Here is a 27,972-nt window from a genome sequence, read left to right as displayed (position 1 = left end):
ACGGGCGATCTGCGAGCGAACTACACTGCGAGCGCCTAGTATTACATCCTGCAATGGAACAGCACCGATTTTACCAGCAGTGAATGGACGGTAAGCTCGCCAATATTTTCGATATGTGTCATATGATAAATGTTTCATACAAATAGATATAATATATGTTCACTCTTTCATGGTAGTATGTCTAGACGTAGAAATTACGTACGAGCTGACCTTTCCCCGTTTCATTTGATTTGATTGGTGTTATCATAATGGATCGTATTTCTATCGAGAGTGCATTCATGAATTCTCGTAATTGACATGTAATGCGTGGATCTATGCATGCAGGATATATAGGGTGTGTGTGCGAGTGTATGTGATGTTGTCATCAGTCTTAACCTTCATCATGATCATGCAGACCTAGATAATGTTTTTATTGGCAATCCTGATGTTAGTGTAGGTGTTAGGGTTGTTATGCTTGTAAGATGACCTGGAAAATGACATGCAAAATTCTGTTCAGCATTGCTGTCAGCAATATTAAAACATAAATGCTTGCTAGTAGACTGGACTCCAGTCAAGTATTCAGGTAATATGGATGTATTTACTTCAGTCTGAATTTCTCTACTATGAGGTCTGTGGAAAAAGGAGGAGTATCACAGATTTCAGTTTGTGTGTCACGCTATTATAACATACTATTTGAGTAAGTGAGAGCAATGCAAAATGCCTGTGGCATGTTCATGTGTCAGGTAAGATACGACAATGAATAGAATGATCATCACAATATTGACTGAACATATATGCATATTATATGTGACTATTATAATGGACATCATCAGGAATAAAAGTCTCTTACTGTTATTGTAAATTTGTAACCCCTCTCGCTTAGGCCACATTTTTAATAAACCCCATAAGAGTGTAACAATATCATAGAATTTGTACATAACAAATGTATAAATCTATTTTCCAAGTAGATAGTGTTCTATGACAATATTGTTATTAATGATATTATTATTTATTTAGCTTTCAATCACAAATATCAATATTATATTATTCAAAATCAGAACATAATGGAGAGTTATTCGGTGCACCAGGTTGGGCAGCCGGGACTAATAATGATACTTTCTGTCAATCACTGTAATGCAAGTTAATGCATTTACATCATCCTGTATGTTCAGAGCAGAGCCAGTAATAATTTGCCCCTTAAGGCATTAAAATAATAATTACACATTTATCACTTGAGCAAGCTATGATCTAAAAAAAAAGAAAAGATAAAAGGAGAAGAGTATAGACGAGAAATAGCTATTGTTATTGGGACATGAGTGTACATAATATTATAAGAGTCACATATCCAATAAATGTCATGAGTTGAATATCAAAATGGTCTATATTTCTTTGAGGAAGAAGAATATCATATGATACCTATTATTATTATGATAATCAGTAAAATTGATATGTATATGGACATTATATTATGATTGTTTTTTTTCCTGTTTGGATAGTGAGAGGAAAGTGAATATTGTTTTGCAAGTAATGATATGCCTCCAAACATGTGCCACATTTGAGTGTTGAGAGATGATCTTGGAAGCACACTGAGACTATGAGAATAGTATTTGAACTACTAGTATGCCTGTCTACGGGACTTTGTAAATGTAATTATTTTGTTTGTTTGAGGGGGTTTTGGGGTATAAAAGCATGACTATTTTGTCAACTGATCACATGCTGAGATGCTTTGATGTATTTTGGCTTTTTATGGGATTTATGTCAAGAGAAATATTAGCTGGCCTCTTGTTGGGAGTGCACTAGAAAATATTTGCATGCTACAGATATTTGTGTGAGTATCACTATAATATTTCTAGATAAATAAGCCTGATGGAGGAAGCTGAATGTTTCAGTCAAGAGGTTTGAAGAAATATGTATATTAGGGAAGGTCTTAGTCATTGGGCTCAAAGCAGATTTCATAAATTGATTTGACACACATGGGAACTGAACTTCTTAATTTGTATGATTAGATCAGCCCCAATGTGTTAAACCATTGAAGTTCTGTTTGATTGCTTGTTTGTTTGTTCATTTTTTTGCTTTTGTCAGACAAATTGTGTTCTTTTCAAGAATTTTTTTGTCCTTTTCTATGTGCCAAACAATCATATTGTCCTTGAAATTGTGTGTTCATTATTGTGATACTGAAATGAAATTGTGTGATGACGCTAGCATTTACACAATGTTATTGTAAATTATTGAATTATGTTTGTCATGTCTTACTCTCTCATCTTAGAACAATATTTTATTGTCATGTTTAGAGGAAAAGATTGAATGCTAACAGTCACCAAGTTTGGTGTGCTGTTGAAGAAAAGAAGCAAGGATCAAATGAATAGAACTTATTTTAAGTTTTTCAAGTTTTAACAAGTCATATTCAAGAGTTCAACAGCTCTTTTAAGATGCTGAATTGAAAAGATAGTATTTGTCAATAACATTTTTGTTATCGTGTTTCCCCATCTCTATGCAATGAAAAACAAACTCAAGATTTTAAACATGTACAGTATGTTCAGGGATTTGTGAGCCCTTACATTGATGCTTCATACAAAATAAGATTTTTAACTGATATTTGGCTACGTACACGTACAACCCATAGGTACATATATGTGGGACCTGCAAAACTGTCATCTTGAGTCTGATTCGGCATTAACTTCACACTTTTATGTCTTGGACTGTTTTTGTGTGCAGTAGGCCTAATTTGCAAATTGTATAATGTGTGCACAGACATATTATATTCTAAATTTAGTGTAAGACTGATCACAGGTACTTCATGTATGACTGCACAATTCAAATTGTTATGCTTGGGACCACAAACATAATTATTCTAAATTCAGTGTCAGACTTATCACAGAGTATATCATGTTTGACTGCACAATACACAATTCAAATTTTTATGCTTGGGACCTAAAAAAAATCACATTGTTTTAAACTCACAACTCACATTAAAATAAAAATCTTCTCGGCAGTTACAGTAGTCTACATCATATGTTGTGATGTTTCTGATCATATTCTATTATGATGATGATTATATTAAACTTAAAGGAAGCCAAAACCCAAGAGAGATGTGGTTTTAGTGAAAGCAGCAACATTAGTAGAACGCATCAGTGAAAGTTTGAGGAGAATCGGACAATCGATGCAAAAGTTATGAATTTTAAAAAAGTTTTGGTGTTGGAACAACTGGATTAGGAGACTACTAGAGGTTATGTTGTCATGTGTGGGCAACAATATAAAGAAAATATAAGGGAATTCCACGAAAATTCACTTTTCTAGCATAATGAAAGAGCACTTGACTAACCGCTTTCAGAAAGCAGGGGGAATAATTGCTACCCTTAACATATGTCAGTATCAAGTTGATGAGATATGTAGTTTTCATGATTTTCCTCAAACTTTCATTGATGTGTTGTACTAATGTTGCTGCATACTGCCATGTAATAATCATGACATTGTGTTTTCCAGTGATTTGGAGATATTCTTTTGCTGAATCTCTCAAGCACAAACAATACACATCTGTTGTCCACTTTGTGATTAATTACTGTAAAACACGATATATTCGCGAATTGGAGCCGATGGCCTTTTTCGTTTCGAGAAATTTTTTGCAAATTGCCACTTGCGTTCAATGCATATAGTGTAGATAAATAATTTCACGTGCATTTTAATTTCACGAATCTTGGCGCTCGCGAAATTTGCGAAATTAGAATGCATGCGAACATTTCTCATTTTACAGTAATTGATCAGAGTATAGTCAAGCAGGTTTTGTATTCAACTGCACATCTTTTTCATTTGTTGGTTTGGAATAATTCAGATTTAGTGCTGGGATTTTTACCTTGACAGAGCCATAGCCTTGCTTGAGTACAAGTACTCATTTGTGCATGTGTGTGCACTTAAAGGCCCGAATTCAGGAAGGTGGTACTATCTTTGTCCATGGTTTAAACCATGGACAAAGACCGTAGTTTTGTATGGGGCACCAAGTGTCGCATGGCCTATTTCGTTACGAAGTCAGTCATTTCGTCAGATCATTCATTTCGTCAGCCAAATGGCCATTTCGTCGATGAAATGACTGATTTTTTGATTGAAAATTTTCTTCAAATTCCACCAAAACCTTCCACCAGGTTGTTGAATTTCGCTTCTAAAAATGCAATAAGCTTCTTCATATATCATGTGGGAGGGGGATACCCTGTCCCACAACCCTCCCCCTTCTGTCCACCCATTATGGTCTTATACTGCACATTGAAGATGCACACTATGCAAAAAAAGAAAAGAAAAGAGGTGACAGACACCACAAGGGTAGTGATTCACATTTCCTTGGTATTCTTTTTTCTTATGTTTGGATTAGAAATATTATTAATGTCCCTCCCCCCCCCCCCCAAACAAAAGAGTTTGCATTATTCTTAACAAAAGTGTGCACCACATTGGTGACTTTCAGTTCTAAAAATGCAAAATCTCCTTCCTGTGGGAGGGGGAAACTCCCCGTCCAACACCCCCACCCCCCCCCCCCCAAAAAAAAAAAAAAACCCAAACCAATATTGAACATATTCATTTTAGCCCCCTAGAAAAATATCCATAACATATTGTAATGTGTTGTCCTACGTCATATATGAGGACATGTTATCTTATTTCTAGTCGTACATTGTTGCAAAATTGACTGCAATGTCTAAATTAGCGATTAGTCTCATCAATTGATAATGATTAACATAGGACCTCTACATATTGTAAGTACCCTGAAATGCAACTATCTACTTCTCAAATGTCAAATTTTCCCTTCCCTGGGATGGGGGCTAGCCGCCATCCCAGACCCTCCCCCCACTCACTTGCCTTGCTCTGTTGCCTGGATTCTACCGCTTTCTTAAAGGGGAAATCCAGTCCAAATATAAGTTAGTCTAATGGGAAAGAGTAAAATATTACGAGTTCAACGGTAAAATTTTGATCAAAATCAGATGGAAAATAAGGAAGTTATGACATTTTGAAGTTTCGCAAATTTTTTGGGAAACAGTTCTTGAATGGTCAATATGAGTATGCATATGGCAAAGTGAGCATGTCATTCCCTCACACCTTGCCAGATAGTTTGTACATAAGATTGTGAAATTTCCAGTTTTTCATTCAAACGCAATTACGCCCAAGGCTCAAATCCTGATATATCAAACTGATCACTATTCTGAAGTTATTCAACCAGAAATAACATCATCTTTCTGACTTCAATGATAGAAACATTGAATTTTCGTCATTTTTTTTGTACACGATCAATGGAAAATTGTGAGGTTATGACATGGTCAGCTCACTCATTTGCATATTCATATCCACTGTACGAGAACTGTTGTGCATAAATTAGCAAAACTTCAAAATTTCATAACTTCCTCATTTTTTATCCAAGTTCAGTCAAATTTTTACTGTTGAACTCGTAAGATTTCATTCTTTTTTATCAGACTACCTTATTATTGGACTGGATTTCCTCCGTAAATGAAAATGTTTGCAAGTACAGCTGTATGTGTATGAGTTGAATTTTATGCAATCCTTGTTAAATATTGTCTTTCAGTACTCATTTGGAAAACATAAGAGACTGTGAAATTGATATTCATATGTTCTAAATGAATTTTTTGTGTTAAAAACTTGCTTCTATTTTGCCATCCACATCTAGTCGTGAATATGAAGAGTTTTAATGCAAAACAAGGTAACTTCAGTCTTGTTGTGATGTCAAATACTTGCAATTAAGCCTGCTGAAAAACAAAGAAAATAAGGAAATATTGAATGTCTTTATTCATAACTTCAAGAATATTCCTTGTTGTGCAACAACTAAGATGTCAATGGGAAATTTTCATTTTGCTCTGACATACTTTGAAATGTTCAAAAATAATGCTTTACCTATTTTTGAACAAACTGAGAATGAATAAGAGACTACTCTTAGTGGAAGACCTTGTAGCATTCTATAATTCTTACCTGTATATGTTATTGGTCATATTTGCACTGCCTCTTGTATGTGCTTGTTTCACTTTATTCACACATATTTTTCTTTGGATGATGCTTCTTTCATGAAAACAGTGAAAATAGTGACATGCATATGGGGAGAATTTTACAATCCTATAGGCTATTCATAGTCATGACATGATAGTTACCAAAATCTTGAATAAATCACAGTAACAGTCATAGTTTAAGCGTCATAGAATTACATACATGACTTTACTTTCAGAGGCATTGGTCATTCCATTTGTGGATATTCTGTGTAATTTCTGTTGCATCTTTCAGGCTTTAATGGCTGCAGGCCAGGTAAAGATGACCGAGTGACAATTTTGCTGTCATCCGTCGTCAAGGAGATAAGCAATGGGTGCAGGCTTCTTGCTCCCTTCTCCTCGTACTGCAAACAAGGACAGCCACAGAGCGATTCGCTTTGTGCCTCCAATACTTGTCGCCGTCTGCCAAGTCGTCAGACTCGAGAGCCGCCTTGTAGTGCGTCCCGCGGGGACAGTGTAGCGTGGTCGTTCTTTCATTGGCATGTAAGTCATGGAGACCAACATGATTCCTGTTGGTTGGAAGAGAGCTGTTGTGGAGAGCAAAGTTGTGTACATGAGGTAAGTAATCGTTGTCATAAAATGCCTTCTTAATAATCTATCTCAATATACTCCATATGTCTGACTGGTTTATACTTTCTTTAATAAGTACTTTTGGTCAAAGACAGTTACACTGTACAAGATGTACTGCTTTCATTACTTTTATTGTAGGGGAAAGTTTGAACATGATCCAAGACAGATACAAATTAACAGGGTGATTTGCTGCGTGCATTATTCAATACTCTTTCAGTCATTTAAGTTCAGTCAACTCTATCATGTGAGATGATTTATAAACAATCAAGTATACATTCTAAATTACAAAATAAATATTAAAATTTCTATGGACATATGCGGATGAAGTAGACGTTATGACCATGACATGTACATGTACTGCCTGGGTACTTTGAATTTACCAAAGCTTTTGAACTATTATATACAGTGTATATACACATACATACATACATACATATGTAATATAGACATATATGTTTGCTTAACATTTTTTATGTAAAAACAAACATGTATGTGTCTAAAGAGATTGTCTTAGTCTGAGACTGTTCTCTTCCTACCACTTGTTTTTGATAGATTTATTATTATTATTTTTTTAATAAGGGGTATTTTTGAATGACATATTAAAGAAAGTCCATGAGCTACGGAGTCATATATTTTTCTTTATGTGAAATAACAGTTTTCTCAGAGTATAATTTTACACTTTTTTTTTTTCAAGTTGACTTTACAAAGTAGAGTAATATCAGAAGCAGAATCGCAGAAGTCATAACAGAATTGGAAATATTGTGAGAAAGTTGTAGAATATTCCATGTGTTTTAGCAAAATGTAATATAATAATTGATGTTAAAGGGATGGTATAGTTTTGGTTGAGATTTGGGATTCAGATTTTTTACTTTTTGGGAGGTAATTAGAAGCCACCAATGAAATATTAAAGAGGATATAATTTGAAGAGAAATTCAAGTTATTTGATGGAAATGGGTTTTGATTTCACTGAGACATCAAAAACCAAAAGATACAAAGTTGTCCTAATAAAAGGTAGGTCCCACCTTCTAAAAGGACCTCTTTTTTATGGATATCTAAGCTATTTTAAAATGAATTTTTATATTCTCAATACTTTAGCAACTCTGGTGAAGGCATAAACTGCAGTGATCAAAGCAAGTCAGCTGCCATGGATGTTGGCATTTACATGGCAAGGAATTTTCGGTTCAAAATTCTGAACAGATGATCTCTGAGAAATCTTTGAGTGTATTCACCCCATTTGAAAGCTCTTGTGGTGGCCTGAAGTGATTTCATGATCAAGAACCAGAGAGAGAGAGAAAAGGAAAGGTTTTACAAAAGAAAGACTGAAAGTTTTGAGTTGCATGCCCTTGTCACATGTTTCTTCTCTTGGTTTATAAATTGGCAGTCCTAGCGGACAGCTTCTGCAATCTCCAGAAGAGGTGAAGACCTACCTGAGCACTGATGGCACGTGCAAGTGTGGCCTGGAGTGTCCCATCATCCTTGACAAGGTCTTTGACTTCAACCCCTCTGTGGTCTGCAAGTCTCGCACGGCTGAGGAGGCAGCCAACGACAATGGCCTCACCAACCTGTGCAACCACAAGCGCAACGTTGTTGCCATGGCAACATGGCTGGAAAGCGTGGAGTTTGCCCGGGTCAGCGATGGGGCTGTGCCAAACAGACCAGGTAAGGTGGAGTGGTCAATGTTATCACATTTTCTTCCCTTTTGTTTGTCAATTTTTAATCTTTTTTTTTTTTTCAAAACTGCTGCAGCAATAGACTGGATTCTTAGTACAGCTGATGCTTACATTTTTATGCCTCCACTGGAAGGGTGCTGGAGGCATAATGTTTTGGGGTTATCCGTCTGTATGTCTGTACATCTGTCCCCATTTGTTTACGCGAGAACTTTAAGAGTAATATTGAGTGGAATTTTACCAAACTTGGTCAAAGTATAAAGTATGATAAGGCAATTATTTGATTAGATTTTGGGTGAATTCGGCCAAAGTTCAGAGGTCAAGGTCAAATCATGAAATTGTATCTGTTTAGGCGATAAATCAAGACTGGATTAAGCAAATTTCACCAAACTTTGTCAAAGGATATATAATGGGGCAATTAATTAAGTAGTTTTTTAGTGAAATCGGCAAGAGGTCAAAGGTCAGAAGGTCAAGGCCAAATGCTCAAAATTTCATTATTTCCCCCATATCTAATCTATGCAATGCCTGAAGGTATCACTCTTGAAACTTGTGTATACATGTACTACCAATTAAAGATTCTCCAGAGAGTTTCAGGTCATGAGGTCAAAAGAATAAAGGTCAGGTGTAAGCATTGAAATTTCACTTTTTTTTTGTCCATATCTCGCAAATGGTTCAAGGTATCTTCATGAAACTTGGTACACATGCATCTACTAACTGGCAGGGATTATCTAGGGAATTTGGGGGTCATGGGTTGAAGGTCAGAGGTCAAAGGTCAAGGTCAGCTCCTCAAAATTTTGCTATTTCCCTCATTTATGCAATGCTTAGAGGATTTTTCTTGAAACTTAATATATTTGTATTACGTAATGGAGATTCTCTGGGAAATCTGCCCAAAGGTCAAAGGGTCAAAACTCAAGTGAAAGTGCTATATTTCACTTTTTCCTCCATATCTTGAAAGTGACTCAAGGTATCATGAAACTTAGTACATATGTATGCATGTTCTACCGGGATGACAGTGATTCTCTTGGGAATTTTAGGGTTATAGAGTCAAAGGTCAAGGGTCAAAGGCCAGGCTGAAATGCAAATTTTTTTTCTATTTAATACTGAAATTACACTTTTTCTTCATACCTTGAAAATAACTCAATGCATAAACTTATAAAAGGGTCAAAAGTCAAGTAAAACTCCTTAAATCCCTAAATACATGTACCTGCACTCTTAGACAATATAGCAAACCTAGTTCAAGGAAAGTGAACATTCAACACATTTGTGACAAACCTGTCATTTCAGTATTTTGCCAGTTATGTGAAACTGTCATCACCCATTGTCAAGACATTGTACTATAGACCTATTAGGAGAACCATGCATTGTGGCGGAGGCATACCAGTTGCCATAGTGACATTTGTAGTTACTATCAGTTCTAAAAGGAAGTGAGTGCTTACAGGGATATGTGTTCACGTGGGGGAACCTATACCTCATTCCTTTTTAAAGACAAGTTTGGTCTCATAGGAGCTATTTTAGAACCTTTCATTCTAATGCTTTCCAAAATACTATTCACAGGCTTAAGGTACATATATGATGACATGACTTGAGTGGTTCCCGAGATGCTTTGCCTAGGCAAAATTCTTTTTTTTTTCTTATGTGACAGTTTGTCAGAAATAACAGACATGACTTAATTATGCATCTCATTCCACAAATTTTGTAGAGATAAGCTATAACAAGATGTAGTGTGGATCAGAAACAAAGCATCCATAAATACCACCTTAACTTCTTGTTATGGGAAACTTTAAAGGTTGATGTCAGGAATTATTTCATTTTTTTTTTGCAGAAAATTCTGACTTTTTAATTGACATTGAGTTTTTGCTGTTAAGCAGAAGATGCAGCTCAGTACTTCTAAATGAAGAAGAATTCCATTTGTTCTTCGAATATTTGCACAAATACAGACAAGAGCTGCACATCGTTATTGAGGACAGGTTAGGAGAGTTAACGTCATATGATACATACAATGTTGTTTGGGTATATGATTGGATTTGCAATGTTCTAAATGTGATACCTCAATGTTTGTATGTGATTTGGTAATTCATGTTTTGGCTCTTTCTCGTATTGTTGCAGGTCAAGGTGGAACCAGACTTTTACCCCGCTTCCCTGGTGACATGCAGTTTTCATCCTTCCCAAGTGGCCACATGTTACCCAACTCAGTACATCCAGGAACAGTACCTCACATGAACCAGATGAACCCCATGCACCACATAGATTCCATACCATTCGATGCTCACATGCAGCGCAACACAATCGAAGCCCAGCAGCATCAGATGCGTATGCTGTATGAGTTCCACCAACAATTTGGGACAAACCTAAAGCAGCGTAAGCAACGGAGTCAGTCTGAGAGGAACGACTTCTTTGCAGGGAACATGCCCATGCATCAGCAGATGCAGTATCCCCGTCAGGGAATGCCAGGAATGGCGGTGTCAGGGTTTAACAACCCAGCCATGGCATGCTTCCCTCATCAAAGGTTTCCAGTTGGCAGCGACTTCAGTCATAATAGAATGATAGGTCCACAAGCAATGATTCCTGGTCACCCACAGGGTGTCATGCTTCCACGTAACCCATTTGAAAATCCACAACATCCTGCTCTTCTGAACAACCCTCGTTTGTGTATGCCTGGCATGTATGGTGATGAAGCTGCCATGTTCCTCCCGGGGCCCACAAGTCCCACATTTCCTCGAATGCGCCCTCCAGCTCGCAGATCAAAGAAACAGAGGACCCAAAGTGCTGATCAGCTCAGTGTTCCAACCACCTGTTCTCCCATTCAACATGTTTTGAGTGAGTCTGATACAAGATCCATGTCTGCCAGCAACCTCCTTTCTGTGGCTGCCAAGGCTCAGCTGGCTAATAGGCAGCAGCAGGAGGCTTTGAGCAAAATGCCACACCTAGCTAGTCAGCTTCTACAGCTTTCTCCAGAAGAAATGGCCAAATTTTTGCACATCCAGCAGAATCAAAGTTTCCTTCAAACCAATCAACACCTCTTGCCAGTAAAACCTCCTGAAGGTGTTCATTCCCTGGAAGAAAAAGTATGTGAATCCAAAACAAACTCAAATGAGAATGAGCACAGTGCAACTACATCTTGTGCATCCGCCAGTCAAGAGTTGGCAGAAAGTGTTGAATCTGTGAAAAATGCATCAGAGAGCCAACCTGATGACCAGAGGGTAGGCGACTCTTCAGGCAAAGGCTGTGATGATTCTAATAGTCGAGGAGATGGCTCAGCAGATCACAAATCATCAGACAGTCAAGTTAGTGAGTCTGTGGAACTTCAGAACCTTCTGCAGAATGGGAAGAGATTATGCTGTACTGAGGGACAGTTACAAGAGTCACAATCTAAATCCTCTATTCAGTGTCTGGAAAGTGCTGTCAATAGCTTAGAGAAGCAGTCTCAAATGGAGAGTGAAGTCAGAACAGAGACTTCCCAACAGGGTGATCAAAAGACTGACGAGAAAACAGAGGTTGCTGATACTGCAGCTGACCAAAATGAAATCTGTCATCCTGAAGATCAACAAAACCAGTCCAAAACTGATAGTACTGTACAAGCCAAACCATCTGATGCAGAAAAAGAGAGGTCACAAATGAATAAAGAGTATTACTTGGCTATGATAAAGAATCCAACTCCCAGTGTACAACAGTCTGCAGCAAGTTATCACATGATGCCCAGTGTTCCAAGATTGCCTGTCATGCAGGGACAAATGGTACCTCCGATGCCCAACATGGCAGAGTTTATCCCAGTAGGACAACCACCTGTTCCTTGGGGAGGCCTGCACAATCCTGCTCTTGCAGTGCATGAAATGGAAATGGATCTTGCTCCAGGTGGGTCCAAGAAGAGAAAGAGGAAGGGCAAGAACCAGAGAGCAGCATCTTTTGACGGCCTTCCCCCACAAGAAGGTCTGTTTCCACAGCAAATGCCCCAAATGATGCCTTTCCCTGCTCCACAATCCTCAATGACACAAATGATGATGAACCCTCACCCAAATCCTCAGTTTAACAATCCAATGCAAGCCAATCAGTTTCATGGGTTTGGTGCAGGACCACCTGGAGTTGGTTTCATGCGGCCCCCTTTTGCTGACCAACATGCAATGCCAGGACACAACATGCATGTTCCTCCTATAGAGCAACAAAATGTCCACAGTCTTCCTGTCATTGTTCAAAGTGCTCTTGAAGAGGCTCAGATGAGGAACATGCTGCCTCAGCTCCAACAGCAGAGACAATACATCAAGTCCACAGGGCCAAAGAAGGTAAAAGATATGCTTGCTGACCTGCGCAGTTCTAGCCAGGGAGCTACCACTAACCCTGATAGTGCTGGAGGAGATCCTCCTCCCAATACACAGCAAAACACTGAACCATCTAGAATGTCAGCAATAACATCCTCATCGGAAACAGCTGAAGCTTTGCAACCAGTTATTGATACGGCGCAAATAGTATCATCAACCAAGTCTTTGCCGCAGAGCAACAGCTCTGGTCAGCAACCGTCATTACCACTTCCTGGGGAAACTTCTGATGTTGAGGAAAGAAGTAATCAAGGTGTAAATCAATGTCTGGGCAAGGCAGTATCATCACCAGATCGAAAAGTTACAGCTCTTCCAGACTCACAGGCACATGTGACACAGGAACATTCGCAAGAGACCCAGATTGTCCTCGAACATGTCTCTGCTGACGAGCAGCCAGAAGAGAGTCCCTCTGTGGCGTCGGTTTTGCAAGAGACCAGTGCTGACATTGTGCAAATAAGTACAACTTCTGTTGACAGTTTACAAAATCAGTTACCCCTCCAAGTAGGATATGTACATGGGGAAATTGCACAAGTCTCCATTAGTGAATCTCATAAAGCAGCAGACTGTTCAGTTTCTCATGGTGATACTGACATCCATCAATCATCTGCCAGTGTGTCTTTATCTTCATCTGAACCGACTTCTTTTACTGGACCAGCTTCATATGAGGAAGAGATTGCAACAACACTTCTATCCATGACAGAACAGCCCATGGACTCTGCAGCCTGTGGTGACTCTGAGGAGATGCAGACTACTGTCATTTTACTGCATGATGAAGCACTTGGTACTGATGTTGATAATCCAAATATAAGTGAGAGCAGAAGTAGTTCAGGTATAACAGAAGAAGATACTACACTAAATGTTTTTAATGTGTCTCAAGTGGGGGATTCTCAATTATCTGAGGAAGTGGTCAACCCATCCAGTGCAGATGAAGGACAATTAACTTTCCAGCCTGGCACTGAAGGTTTTGAAAAGTGTCCAGAGACAGAAGGAGACCAAGAGGACAATAGAACAAATGATCCATCAGGAATTTGTACAACAAACATCCTGATAGAAGACAATTATGATACAGGAGATTTATCAGCTGAACGGGTATCGGATCCAGAACTATGTAGTGTTCCAGTTTTGGGAGACATGGACAAGGAAATGGTGTGTGAGATGACTGAAGTTTCTAACATTAATCTACCATCTATGTGTGAGCAGAATTCTGCTCAAATGTTGAATATAGGTGAAAGTATTGTTGAAAATCAAGCTGGTAATGAAAACCATGTCATGGAAAGCTACCCAAGGGCTCCCATTGAGCAGGAAGAAAAAGCGGAATGTACTACTTCGGGTGAGGCATGTACCATCACCAGAGATCAAGATGAGAGCTGTGGTGATCAAGTTTTGAGGGACTCCCCATTAGGAAGTGCAAGTGATAGTCTTACAGCTCCTAAAAGCTGCACAAATTCTGAGCCCAATGTTGGAGCAGAGTGTACGGAAATACATGATACCAAAGAAATGTGTGAACCGATTTGTGATGATGCACCGGAGGAATCATGTGCAGTCGAAGCATCAAGCGCTTCATCTAAGACAGTGAGTGAAAGAACTCTAGTGGTATGTGATGAGTCCCAAACAGAGTGCAATGTAAATTCTAACAATTCCAACCAGAGTGAGCAAGTGATAGCATTAGATGTGTCAAAGGATGGGTGTGGGGACTGCAAGGATATTTTTTGCAGTAAGGAAAGTCCTGTAGAAGCAGAAAGTCAGAATAATAATGGTTGTGATAACAAACTTAAAACTAGTTGTGTCAGTGGTGACAAAGGCGCAAAAGAGGAGCCTGTAAACAGTGATTCTATGCCACAATCCCACGAAACTGTCAATTTAATTGAAAACATCTCACCTAATCAGGACAACAGCACTGTTTTTGATGAATCTTCCAAATGTGATACGAGCCAGACAGTTGACTGTGAGAAACAAGATTGTGATCCACCAGTGGATTCATGTGACGAATCTTGTGTCGGATCTGTGGTCCCTTCCAAGAGTTCAGTGCCAAATCTTTTACGAGAAGCAAACATAACTGATGTAGCGCAATCCACAGTGGACCAAGAAGCCAGCGAGCCGAAGACAATTGCAAGCGCCAAGAAGATAACCAAGTCGGGGGATCAGAAAAAAGATTGCAAGGAGGAGTCATTGAGAGATGGTGCAAGTCGAATGGCGCTGAGGGACTCGTCTTTAAACAACATTCGGGAAGTGGTGCCAGTATCGGAGATGACCAAGAAACCATTGGACAAATGTGATGGCACTCTGGACAAACCCAGTGATAATGGCATTTTAGGTGAGTTGCTGCCCTAATGACTTTCCTGATTGTAAAATGGTGGTGATACCTTCATCTCTCTAAAGATTATTTTTGGTTCTATTTCTATTCATAATCTTATCTCCCTTCCTTCTCGACACCTACATGTTATGTGATATTATGTTATGTTGTACAGATGAATGGCTCCGAAAGAGACAATGTTCCACTTAATGGCTTTGGATGCCATTGAAGGAGGCTTCATGTTCAGAGACTGACATATATCTAACTCCCTGATTATGTGATCAGGTTCCCTAATTTAAAAGTTTCCATTCTTTTGGAATTATTTTGACCGATCAAATGAAGTGACACACAAGAATCTCCCTGATTGCTCTTTGCAACCTTAGTGATTCTTTTTTTTTAAACCCGTTGAGGATGGTTTGATTTTGCTACAACACACATTTCCCATAGACGCTTGCCCGAGTATACTCTGGACTCTGGACTGGGTTAAGTATAAATGTTGGGATTTGCACGATACCTCCTATAGACAGTATTTCAAATCCCGAGCTTCAATCAATCTGTATGTTCCCAAAAGTCATCACCTGCTTAAATATGGGTTAGTCGATGTACTTTTGAACGCCTCTGGTAGAAGAGCGTAACGTATTTAGAAAAAAAAATCTTTCAATAAAGAATTTGTCTATGATATCCATTTCTGCAGCATCATTACCTGTGCACTACTGAAATGTTCTTCTATAGGTTTTTCAACACATCCATCCATATATCTTGTTGCAATCTGATTATGGGCGGATTTTTAACATTGCATTGCATAAAGGTGGTGAGTTGGCTCAGTCGGTAGCGCGTCTGCCTCACGATCCTAAGGACCCGGGTTCGAACCCGAGTCCGGACTGAGCGATGTTTTGTGTAAACATACTATCCCCTTTAGCAAGAGGCAAAACACTCTGTCCCTCGGATAGGACAGAAAATGGAGGTCCCGTATATGAGAGAGTGACAACTCATGCACGTACAGTAAGAGATCCCGCTTCATTTATTCATCGCAAAGAGCAGGGTGTTTAACCCGATGAAGTGGTCCCACCTCACATCCAACTGGACCCCATGGAAGACCAGCTTAGCGTAGCTGAATATGGGCTATCCAGCCATCTTCTCAGATGGAAATGAACAAACAAACATAGAACCTCAAAATAAGGAAGTCGTGATATTTTGAAGTTTCAGTAATTTTTCAGGAAACAGTTCTTGATTAGTCAATATCAAAGGCCCTGTTTACCTTTGGGAACAGTGATTTTAGAAATGTTCAAGATATCACATTTAATGCACATGTGTAGGTCTGTTGTATCACAAAACATCCTACCATATAAAAGTTTTGTAATAAAGCCTAAAATATAAGGAGATATCAGTATTTTTTCAGTAAACCATAACTGTAGACGGTTTAGTCTGGAAACATTTTTATTATAACTATTGTTCACATTTTGTGTATTTAACAATGCTTAACATCGATTATACAGATTCAAATTTTTACAGTGGTTGTTTCTATCCCTAACTGACATTTTAGAGCTATTTTAAAGCACTTATGCTGGGTTTTTGTTTCATCTGCAAATTGTAAATTATGCCTTTAATGCAAATTGTAAAGTGATGATGCCATGCCCTTACAATTTCCCATGTAGTTTGTTGAAATTTCCATTTTTTTTTTAAATTCAAACACAATTATGCCCCATTCTCAAAATATCTAAGTGATCACTATTCTGGAGTTATTCAATCAAGAATAACATAATGTTTTACAATTGATAACAGAAACATTGAATTTTGTCATTTTTTGTACACAATCAATGGAAAATTGTGAGATGATGTCATCTTCAGGTCATTCACTTGCATATTCATATCAGCTTTACAAGAACTGTTTAGCGGATATTAGCAAAACTTCACAATTGCATAACTGCCCTAATTTTTATCCAATTTTGGGCGTTTTTTTTTTCTGTTGTACTTTTTGTTGTATTTTTCTCTCTCTTATCAGAGTAAGTTATTACTGGACTGGAATTCCTCTTTAAGTGCATACTGCAAAAGTATGTACATTATCATTATTGTAGTTTTAATTGAGTGTAATGGTGCAAAAGGATGGGTTGATGAAGAGCATATCATAGATGTAGGCCTACAGGTTAAAGGGTGATATCAGTGTGCAATACCCAAAACTTCTCAGGAGGCAAATATTGCACGCTCAACAGCAATAGTATACAATGATATGTTCAGCAAATATCACATCATGAGTAGTCAATCAATTAGACAGCAAGAATCATTGTACACTGACACTGTAGATGTTGTATGAATGCAGTACATGACTATTGAATGATGGGCAGACAGATTATGAAGAAAACTATGTGCTGTGAGAGTGGAACCTTTCCTGTGTATCATTTGGGTTATCTTTTATTTGTATTAACCATCCATTTTAGTATTCTTTTCGCAATCTTATATTGATAAGAGGTAGTGTTGTATTTTGATATCAGAGATATTATTGGAAAAAAAAAAGGTTATTTAAAGTGAATCAATTCAACAACTGAGAGATGAGTTTAAAAAAAGAAAGTTCCATGTGTAAGAGGCACCCAGTCCCATGGTGTCTGTACTTGAAATATACAAGAGAAAATATTAGCAGCTTCATTTGAAAAAAAAAAGAAAAATTGATGAATACAACTTTCTTTTCCTTTTCCACCCTGTTTTAAGCTTAATACATTGTACAAAATAAAAGAATACCCTTCATTTTAAACAAGCTGTTAAAAAGTCTGTTTTAAATAGTTTCATATACCAGGAGCTGTGTTACTGGAGATCCTTTATTTTCAGTGTGTTTTTTTTCTCATTTCATTAGACATTCAACCAATGATTGTACTAATTTGCAAATTCTTCCAGGAGATATGAGGAAATTTTTGTTTTCTCTCTCTCTCTCTCTCTCTCTTGCAGCTTTACGTGTCTATCCTCTTTTTTTCCTCAATTTGTTGGCCAATCGACCAATGACTGTACATATAAGCAATTTGCAAATTGTTCCAGGAGATGTGAGGAAAAATTCTCTCTCTCTCCCATCTTTACCTGTCTTCTGAGCTGATGTGCAAAAATTAGATTAGGGACAGCCTGATGAACAATTTCCTTTGACATGCCTTTAACTGGAATTCAATGCCAAGTGAGCCATTTCTTGTCATGCAAAGTGTGGCAGCCATTTTTGCCGTGCTGCTTCTCTGACAAGTGTTCTGGAAACTATGCTGTTACAGTGGTTGCCAAAGTTCTGTTTTTAGGATCATGAAGTCATATCCTGAAAAATCTTTTCCCTGACAAATTAGAAAGAAGAAACATATCTGTTGAATGATTGTGAAATGCACAGTTAGTATGTGACGCAAGATGTTGAAATTTAAATGTCAGGAAAATTTTGTGTTTGATTTGACAAGGCACTGTAGTGATGCCTCAAATGCCTATTCACTGTGAGTGTAACATCTGTGTATTCCTCCCCCACTAAATTATAATTTGTGGTAAATTTGATTAAATGACTTCATCCACTTGTCACTGTAGTGTCTGACAGTAAAGGGACTAAAATATATCTTGAGCAGAATTATGAAGGTTACTATGTGTCATTCAAAGAAATTAAGTAACCTTCATAAGTAGTGACAATTTGTCAAGCAAGGAATTATCTGCAATTTACATGTAATTCCTTTCATTGTATCAACCGTCATTTATGTACAGTATGTGTAGTTTTCTTTCTTCTATTTCCAAAATTCCATCTGTCTTTTGTGTTTCTTTTCTGCCTTTATTTGTCACAATTTTCTTTCTGGGATGCAGTTTTCTTGTAAGATATTATGTAAAGAGATATCAGCCAAGTTGTTTTTCAGCCAAATATTATTGGATGTATCTTGTAAAGCTCTCATGTTGGGTTAAGATGCTGAATTGATTTTTATGTCATGAATGAGCAATCAAGTTTACATTTATAGAATCTTTCTTTAAAAGAACTATGTCTGGTTATGAAAATGCACGAAAACAGCAATGTGCAAAATATTATTTCTCAACCCTCCCTCCCCCCCCCCCCCCCCCCCCTGGATTGCAGGGAACTGCAATGTAGTATGTTGCTGTAGCTGGAGCGTGCTGTGTGGGCCATGAAGCGACAAATTCTTGGGCATATACGAGTACAGAACTTAAAATGCCAAACACACTACTTGTTTATGAACGGGGACTTGTCAAGTAAAAACTTTCAATATTAGGATTGTCTTTTGTTAGTCCCTCTATTCTTTTTGTGAAAGGTGAAGTAATGGTCACTAGTCCCTCGCGACTGCTACATTAACAACACGCTAAAGTGACCGACATGTAGCAGTTCGTGAAAATATTATGCAAAAATTTCAGCTCGTACCGTGCTTCTATGCACTAAAAGTTTTGCCATTATATGGTATTGCTGAAGTGAGATTTCATTTTGGTTATAAATGTGCACTTGCGCAGTTTTTTTTTTGTTTTTTTTTTTGTCGTGTGTGCCCTAATTTCTGTCAATCCCATTGGTAATGTATTATGTACAACCTGTATAATGTCAAAGACACTTTAAGAAGGTTGCCACTACAAATTTAAAAGTAATGTAAGTTATTTGTTGCCTTTATCTTTGCATGTGTAGTACAAGCAAACCTCAGTTTGATTCCACATTGTACCTTAAATCAACTTTTTGTGATCATTTTAAGGACTTATTGAAGGTCACATGTAGGCAATGAAATAGCTAGTTGACTGACCAGTGAAGCATACCATGACCAGCTTGGCGAAAATTGACTATCTTGCTTTCATGTCCTGCTATTTTTGATAGCTTAGTAATAATACTGTAGGTTCACTTTTTTTTACTCCTGGGCATTCCATTAACAGTTAATAGCAGTCTGTTAGGAATCAGATGACTAAGGGTGCGTTTATAAGATTTTGCATGCCTAGAATCACTGTTTTGAAACACTGTTTTGAAACACTGTTTCAAATCACACTTTCGTCAGGAGAGCGTTTATAAGATTTTTTCTCCGAGCGTGTTGGGGCTCTCACTCAGGCACTGGACTGTGCCATTGCGCAACTCACTCTGCGCAGTTTTTCCTCGGCAAAAGATCAAACAGGATGTGCGCAAGGCATTGTGACGTCATTATAAACAGTGTTTGCGATCGCGGTTGCGTTTATAAGATTTTTGAAACACTGATTCTACAGAAACACTGTTTTGAAACACAATATTTTGTGCGATTTGAATCAGTGTTTCAAAACACTGTTTCAAATCACGGCGAGCGTTTATAAGAATTTTTTTCGAGCTAGAATCACTGTTTGGCCAGAAACAGTGTTTCAAAACACTGTTTCTGGCCAGAAGAAAAATTTTATAAACGCACCCTAATTCTTTTAGACCTGGAATCCAGGTTTTTCATCATTCCCATCCTGTGTCCATCACATTGTCTCATGCCAGCCCCTGTCATTCTATTGAATTCATACAATTAGAATTGAAGTAGACACTATATAATATCTGTTATATCCATATATCTATATCTAGATACAATGTATATAAATATATGTAGTAATTACTCCAGTCAACTGAAACAGATTCTCTGTATGTCTATGTGATAGAGGTTGTGCAGGTTGTGAAAAATTCAAAGATTCTGTTTTCATAACTTATTCTCCAAACTTCCTTTTTAAGGGCAAAAACAGATCATAGAGATTTCTAGTCTCTCATTGCACACTTTCTGTGTTTTATTTGAAACAAATTTGAGTACTGACAATGGTGATTGTGTGTGTGTAAATAGGAATGCATCTCGGAAACTGGTCAAATAAAGATGGTGGTGTAATTTAAATATTATATTCCAGAGTAAAATACATTGGTATATTATAGGCCAAGATAGATAAAATCATTGTTTGCTAGTGAGAACAGAGGATTTTGATCCTTTTTTTTCGTCATGAGAAAATTAACTGCAGAGTGTGTCAGTGGTGAAACTTTCACTCTGTACATGATACAGGGATGTGCTCCATTTTTTAGCCACTCTCACACAACACACTCACACACACACACACACACACACACACACACACACGTGCACATACACACACACCCACTCTGTGTAGCTTCTCTTTTTCCCTCTTTTGATGTCAAGCTGTTAAAGAATAATATCTGTACAATGTATTTGCATTAAAGGCACTATTATGCTATTTGCAGATTTGGAAAAAAACAACAAACAGATGTAGTACTTCAAAATAAGTTATAAAATGTGAGCTGGTAACCTTATACATTTTAAACTTACAATGAATCTGCCACCAATGTACTACGGGGTAGCAAACAAACATGATGAGGTAATACAGGCATGAATCTTCAGAGTAGATTGAGCCTAGTTTTCATGAAATAGGCAGAAAGAGAGAGAAGTGTGGTTTATAGCCATCTCCTCTGCTTTGGTTTTAATACACATAGGCTGCTTTGTCCATGGATAATCTTGTATTTAGCCCCACAAACAATGCAGATCAGTCAGATGCCATCGTGATGGAGCGTATGTGGGTTTCGAGACTTTTTTTTTTTTGTCCGTTCAGTTATCAGTTGTGATTCCTGGCATTTTAGTTTTGTTTTTGTAATTGCCCTTGTTGTTTGTTTGTTTTTTTCCCCCTTTTTAGATGAAGCTTCTTGCTCTCCAGAGCACAAAGATCAGACTTCCTACAAGAGGCAGTTTGAAACGGGTGATCTAGTTTGGGGGCAAATCCGCGGATACTCGTCCTGGCCGGGCAAGCTCGTTAGTGAGACGGAGGTCAAGGGTCAGAAGAAGAAAGAGGAAGGCAAGGTGAGTGACATTGCTTGTGCATTCTTCAAGTTCAATCTACTCAGAAGATGCTCGTTTAGAATGCTAACACAGAAGTCATTTTGTGGGACCGTGTCTGTAATCTTGATCTCAGTATTTCTCCTCTGTATGGTGCTGTTATTCCAAGTTAATAACACTTATTGAGTACTTGTCAGGTACAATTAACTTGTTGGAATGTTATCTCAACAAATGTATATAATTCATATATCTCACATGGTCTATATAAAGTAAGAACTGGACACTGTTTCATGAAAGTTGTCAGCCCTGATAAGTTATTAGTCTGTGACAATTTCAGTCAAATCCGTAGTTTTGATTGGCTGAGAAGCTCTGCTCACTGACTGTTAGTTACTATGGTAATTGTCAGAGACTGACAACTTGTCAGGGCTGACAACTTTCATAAAACGGTGTCCTGAGTATGAATACTGTCTTGTATAGGATTCTCTTTTCACCCTTTGAATGTGCCCCATCTTGTATCTGATTGAGCTCCATTGCTATCTTCTTTATTTTTTTTTCATTCTGTGCAGGTGTGGGTGATGTGGTTTGGGGACCATTCCTTTACCCAGGTAGAGCCAGACAAGCTCAAGACTCTCACCGAGGGCCTTGAGGCACACCACAAAGCGAGGACTAGGCATAGAACGAGGTAAAGGGGGCTTAACGATCCTCTTTTGTTACTCTCTATGTAGGTCAGACTCCTAATGCCACCCCTCCCCCTTCCTCCCCACCCCCCCCCCCCCTTCATCAATCCCCTGTGTTGTGTCATGGTATAGTTCCCTTCTATCGTGTTCACATCTCTGACAAGGGCCACATTTAGTCACTCGCGACCATGGATTGTCATTGGAATGGGACAGCGCATTAGTGACATGACAATAAACACATCACTGCCATTCAAGTACCTCTGAATGAGATAGAACATTCTCGTGAATACCACAGGGAAAATCTGTTTTGTCAGTGGAAAAAGGTTTGAATTCGGGGACAAAATGATGTGAAGGTTGTATACAGGGGGATGGGGCCAGGGAATGTGTTACAGGGAATGTGCTACTTTACAGGGAACAGGTTTGTATTAAGTACAAAGCACATAAAACTTGAGTGATATACTTATGTATCTTCTTACATGTTTTGAAGCTGAAACATTGGTGTAGCCAGAAAGAAACACTGCTCTGAATGTGTAAGGTTACATCTGTTGGAAAAAAAGGCTAAAAACAGAGGGGGCATCATGAAGTCCATTTTACATGTCCAATCATGAATAACATCCGTATGACTTGTGAATCATGCAGGATTCATGCAAGATACTGTATATGCCATATATTTAGTGAATCTAATTTTTCGCGAATCCGGACTTCCTGACGTTTTTTTGCGAGTGGTTAAATTCACATTCTTGGAGTACAGTACTGAATGGAGAAATAAAGCATGCACATTAGGATCAGACTCAATATTTTTGTGTGTCTTTAAATTTGTGAAAAGCACCTGACTAGCAAAATTCACAAAAATAGAGATCTGGCAAAATATTTGGCGTATACAGTAATCTTTGGATTCATGTTTCTGCATGCTTTGTCAGTGCATTCTGAATGGAGTTGATCATTGTCCTAGCTGTAATGAAGTTGCACAGTTTTTCATTTTTACCAAAAGCAGTTACATATTTATCAAAGGTTAACTAATTACAAAAATTTAGCGATAACTCACTTGCCTCTCCACACAAAATGGCTAAATGTGATGTTTGCCATGATTTGCAAACAGTTCTAATTTATTTTAAGCAATTTTAAGCAACCTATTGAGGACTAAGTACATTGTGTGTGGTAAACCTGTGACAAAACAATACAGAGAAATAATTTGCTTTCATGAAATTATAATTGAGTGCATTTTAAAAAATGGAGTTAGTAATTGATTTCTTCTGTGAAATATAACGGGTAGATTTATGTCTTTTTTCTTCTTTGATAACAGATACCGAACGCTGACTAGTAGCTTGGAGGCTGCCATTCAAGAAGCCATGATGGAGTTAGACAAAAAGGCAGAGGTGTGTATGCTGTAAACTTTCATTCAAGGTCCCATTTGTGTGTATGTATGTGTGTATGGATGCATGTATATTTTGTATATCAAAGCATGTAGTTGTTTTGTGTGTATGTGTATGAGAAGTGTCAATGATGCTCTGGATATTGGAACCGATATATTATGCATCATCTCATTGGGGGTAGAGACTGTAAGAGCAGTTCAATGAACACGTTTATAATGAAATTTCAGGTACAATGAAGAAAAAATATAAGGTTGTAAAATTATCAATGATAGTATACATCTACATACAATTTGTTTGTTTGGCTATCATGAAATTTTGATATAATGAAAGAAAGCTGCCTGTCCTGGCAGGACTTTATTATAACTAGAGTTGCCTGCAGATAAATAGGCAAAAATGTAGTTGAAATTTAGTGTTTGCAAATATGAACGACAAAAAAGCTAGTGTTTATAAATCATGGAATGATGGAAAGTATGCATTCCCTGTATGAGAAAACGCAGAGAAGTTTTGTGTATTTGTGTATTTTTGTTTCTAACTCAAAAGCCAGAGAAAGTGTAAAATTGAAATTTCTGGCATGGTGGTGATACCTTGTGGAATGAAGTTGAGAGTACAAGAAATTATGTAAGAAACATTAAAGGTTCTCTGTAAATAAGATGTAAAACATAATCACTGTATGATCAAAAAGCTGTGTATTTCAGTTCAATCATATTTTTTATGCCTCTGCCACAAAGTGTCGCCGGAGGCAATATGTTTTCGGGTTGTCCGTCCATCTGTCCGTCCTCCCGTCCGTAATCAATATTGTAGACAGCGTAACTGAAAAACCGTTTGAGGTATCCTAATGAAACTTGTCATGTATATGTATGAGTAGGTGAAGTTGTGACTACCAACTTTTGGGCACACATGCTCAAGGTCAAAGGTCAAAAGGTCAAGATCAAATGCACAAAATTTCACTATTTCTCCCATATCTATGCAATGCCTGAAGGTATTTTCTTGAAACTTGGTGTATACATGAAATACAAAATAGAGATTCTCCAGAGAGAGTTTTGTGTCGTGAGGTCAAAGGTCAAGTGAAAATGTTAAAATTTCACTTTTTTCTCCATATCTCACAAATGGTTCAAGGTATCGTCAGGGAACTTAGTACATATGCATGCACTGACCGGCAGTGATCATGTAGGGCATGTAGGGGTCATGGGTCAAAGGTCAAAGGTCAAGGTCAACTCCTCAAAATTTCACTATTTCCCTTATATCTATGCAATGCCTGCAGGATTTTTCTTTAAACTTAGTGTGTGCAAGTATTACCCATTAGAGATTTTCTTGGAAGTACCTTGCCATAAGGTCAAAGGTCAAATGAAAGTGCTGCATTTCACTTTTTCCTTAAATTTATGAAAGGGTCAAAAGTCAAGTAAAAATCCTCAAATCCCTAAATACCTGCATTGTTAGACAATATGGCCATTCATCCTATTAAACCTAGTTCAAGGAAAGTGAGCATTCAACACATATGTGACAGACAAATATTGTCATTTTAATATTTTGCCAATAGGTATTGTTAAACTGTCATCACACATTGTCAAGACGTTGTACTATAGACCTACTAGGAGAACAATGCATTATGACGGAGGCATACCAGTCGCCATAGCGACATTTAAACTAGTCTTATTGTGAGATATGATTCAGTGACCAATAAATGTAATTTTTACAACAAGAATTTAAATGTCGCCAGCACCTAGGCTCCGCACCTGCAAAAAGGGGGTTGGGTGTGATTTTTTTTTTTTGAAGAAGAAGAAGTAGGCACCTTGATGTGTCCTCTAAGTACCAGCTCTTACTGAATGTAAGTGCGATTAAATCATTCAATGCAATATAAATGCTGAGCCTACCAAGTTCACCAAACTATACCGAATACCTCTAATGACTATTTGTATGTGGTGATCATGCACTCGACTTAACTCTCCAACCAACACTTTTAGGAGCTCCCCAATTCACTTATCTAAATATTTCTTGATTTGTTGGATTTGAAGATTTTCCAGTTATGATTCAACAACTTGCTGGCTTCCAATACCTGCATTTACCTAGAACCTAATATCTTTAGGGCCTTCCATAGTTATATGATGACTAATTGCCACATAGGCATGGCATCATTTCGTAATTTAGCAGCCAATGTTTAACCACCTGGTACATAGTATAAATCTGTCATGACTAAATTTACAGGAATAGAAGCTGGTATTTTGTTGGTACAATTTTGTTCATGGCATGAACATTAATCACTCCTTCAGGTCAGTGGAGAATGGTGCATTTCTCTGTTGCTGTTCTTGAAATTCAGTTGATAGACAAGAAATAAAATTACAGACAATCTAAGTAATACACAATTATGTTTCCTTTAAAAGAGATATCAGGACTTTTGCGGTTTCCTTGTACTTGATAGATTCTCTCTTTTTATGAAATGTATATGAAAAGGTTTTGCAGAGGAGTGTGCGTTGCTGATGCCTTTCAATAGGCCACAGACTTTGCCCATTCAAATGCACATCACCGATGTAGTAGTGTGTCCATGATGTCATTGTAAAGTTGAAAGTGAAAACCAAACTAACTGTCAGAAGGAGACATGTAGAGATATCAAATGAAACATGTACAAGTATCATTTGTGGGTGCCATCAGTGCATGCTTCCTCTTCTTGAATGACCTTCAACTGGTTTCAGTAGGGGAAATGAATGCTTTGGTAGCAAGCTAAGGCTGTATTTGTCAAACTAGTAAGATAGGATCACGTTTCAAAATGTGTTTCGAAGGCGTGAAATACGAATGTGGTTCGAAACTTGTTTCTTTGGGTGCTGCGTTTAGCTGAATATCATATAATCGTGATTCTGGAGTTGTCCCCGCACAGCTGCATTCGACCTGGGAGGTAGAAGTCAGCTAAGGCAAGCGATATAAATATGTTTCAAAATGGCTTTGCATTTATCAACTTCCAAGAAAGAATTTGAGGCTCAAATGCTTTTTAAACTGCCCTCTAATTGGCATTTCGAGTCAGCATTTTCAACCATGAATGAAAACATTTTTGCATTTATCTATCGCCAAAAAAAAATAGAATATACAAAATAAAAATAAATTGCCTCAAACATGTTTGGAACAGTTATTATGCCTCAGAATATTTGAAGGGTTTGATTGCAAATTCAATTCTCATCTTAAAACTACTAACAGACAGAAAACAACAAGAAAATATGGGATATTTTAAATGATAACTTAATGATAGTGATTACATTCCTCGTTATGCAACAGGTGAGTTATGATGGGCTAGGTTTTATTTTGCTCTATTCATTCATTCATTCAAACTCTTAATTTTTAGATAAATAGACCCTAAGAGAAATTTTAGCAATTCCCTTCACTGCTTATGTAGTGAACTAGCATGACCTGCAGGTGTACTAAAGGTATCACTTTTGTACTCTTCTTGTGTGTTGCAGGCCAACGAAAAGAAGAGGAAAGGTGGTGCAAGGGGTCGCCCAAGGCTGAAACGGCAGAAGATGAGATGAGGCCAAACCTTTTTTTGTCTTGTTTTTGTTTTGTATTTAAAGTCTTCTTTGTCTCTTTATGGCCTTACCCGTCTGATTCAGACAATCATTTCTCACCGTGGCTCTCTCTGTGTGAATTGTCCCTTGAGTGTGTGATTGGAGGTGGAGATTTTACGGCACAGACTTACGACGTTCGTCTGTGAATCAGTTTTTGCATCTTCCATGGGGCAATTGAGTTTTTACAGTTGTATTGATGAGCAATCAATAGTGGCACATTGATGTGATGTTATTTTACTGTCACTAACCTCATCAGTGTAAGCATTGCCGTTCTTGAGGGCCCTTTGAGTATCATTTCCAAAAGTTTCCCAGCATTGCCATGTACCCATTTGTATACCTGCGTCAAGAGGGACAATGTGAGCAGTCCAGAAATCTCTACTCCCTAACTAGAGTTGAACTTTAGGCCCTTTTGTTATTAAAAGGGAAATTCTGGACCAGTTTAACATTTAATATAGTCTGAATATAGTCTGATAGGAAAGAGTGAAATTTTGTAAGCGCAACATTGAAAATTTGATCAGAATTGGATAAAGATTAAAGGAAGCTATGAAATTGTGAAATTTCACAGAACAGTTCTTGGACAGTCACAATGAATATGCAAATGAGTGAATTGATGATATCATTAGCTCATAACTTGATGTATAGATTGTATGGAAAATCTTGAAATCCCCAATCTCAGATCCTAATTTATCTGACTAATCATTATTTTTAATATATTTTTTGAATTTGAATGGAAGCCATGAATCAAATAATGTTTGACACTTTTATAGCACAAAA

General features: G+C 37.7%; 1 protein-coding gene across 1 annotated transcript; it reads left to right on the top strand.

Moving 5' to 3' along the window:
- Window position 1: 1 nt before the first annotated feature.
- On the top strand, window positions 2-27,945 carry LOC139711759 (uncharacterized). The gene is made up of 8 exons (XM_071623614.1): window positions 2-90; window positions 6,244-6,566; window positions 7,960-8,237; window positions 10,352-14,869; window positions 21,461-21,624; window positions 22,167-22,282; window positions 23,581-23,653; window positions 27,094-27,945. The coding sequence occupies exons 2-8, from the start codon at window positions 6,499-6,501 to the stop codon at window positions 27,160-27,162; spliced, it is 5,286 nt and encodes a 1,761-aa protein (XP_071479715.1). The 5' UTR covers window positions 2-90; window positions 6,244-6,498; the 3' UTR covers window positions 27,163-27,945.
- Window positions 27,946-27,972: the final 27 nt, after the last annotated feature.

The sequence above is a fragment of the Diadema antillarum genome, unplaced genomic scaffold (assembly GCF_040938485.1).
Source record: "Diadema antillarum isolate AM-2024a unplaced genomic scaffold, OU_Dant_1.0 seq00001698_RagTag, whole genome shotgun sequence".
In the NCBI taxonomy this organism is placed as follows: Eukaryota; Metazoa; Echinodermata; class Echinoidea; order Diadematoida; family Diadematidae; genus Diadema; species Diadema antillarum.
Note: the sequence above shows the minus strand (reverse complement) of the source record. Positions and strands in the feature narration are given on the sequence as shown.

Excerpts from the sequence above, each read along its gene's own strand:
- LOC139711759 (XM_071623614.1), top strand. The coding sequence starts at position 6,499 with ATGGAGACCAACATGATTCCTGTTGGTTGGAAGAGAGCTGTTGTGGAG. Across the intron at positions 14,870-21,460 it reads CAGTGATAATGGCATTTTAG|ATGAAGCTTCTTGCTCTCCA; the intron begins GTGAGTTGCTGC and ends CCCCCTTTTTAG. Across the intron at positions 22,283-23,580 it reads AGGACTAGGCATAGAACGAG|ATACCGAACGCTGACTAGTA; the intron begins GTAAAGGGGGCT and ends CTTTGATAACAG.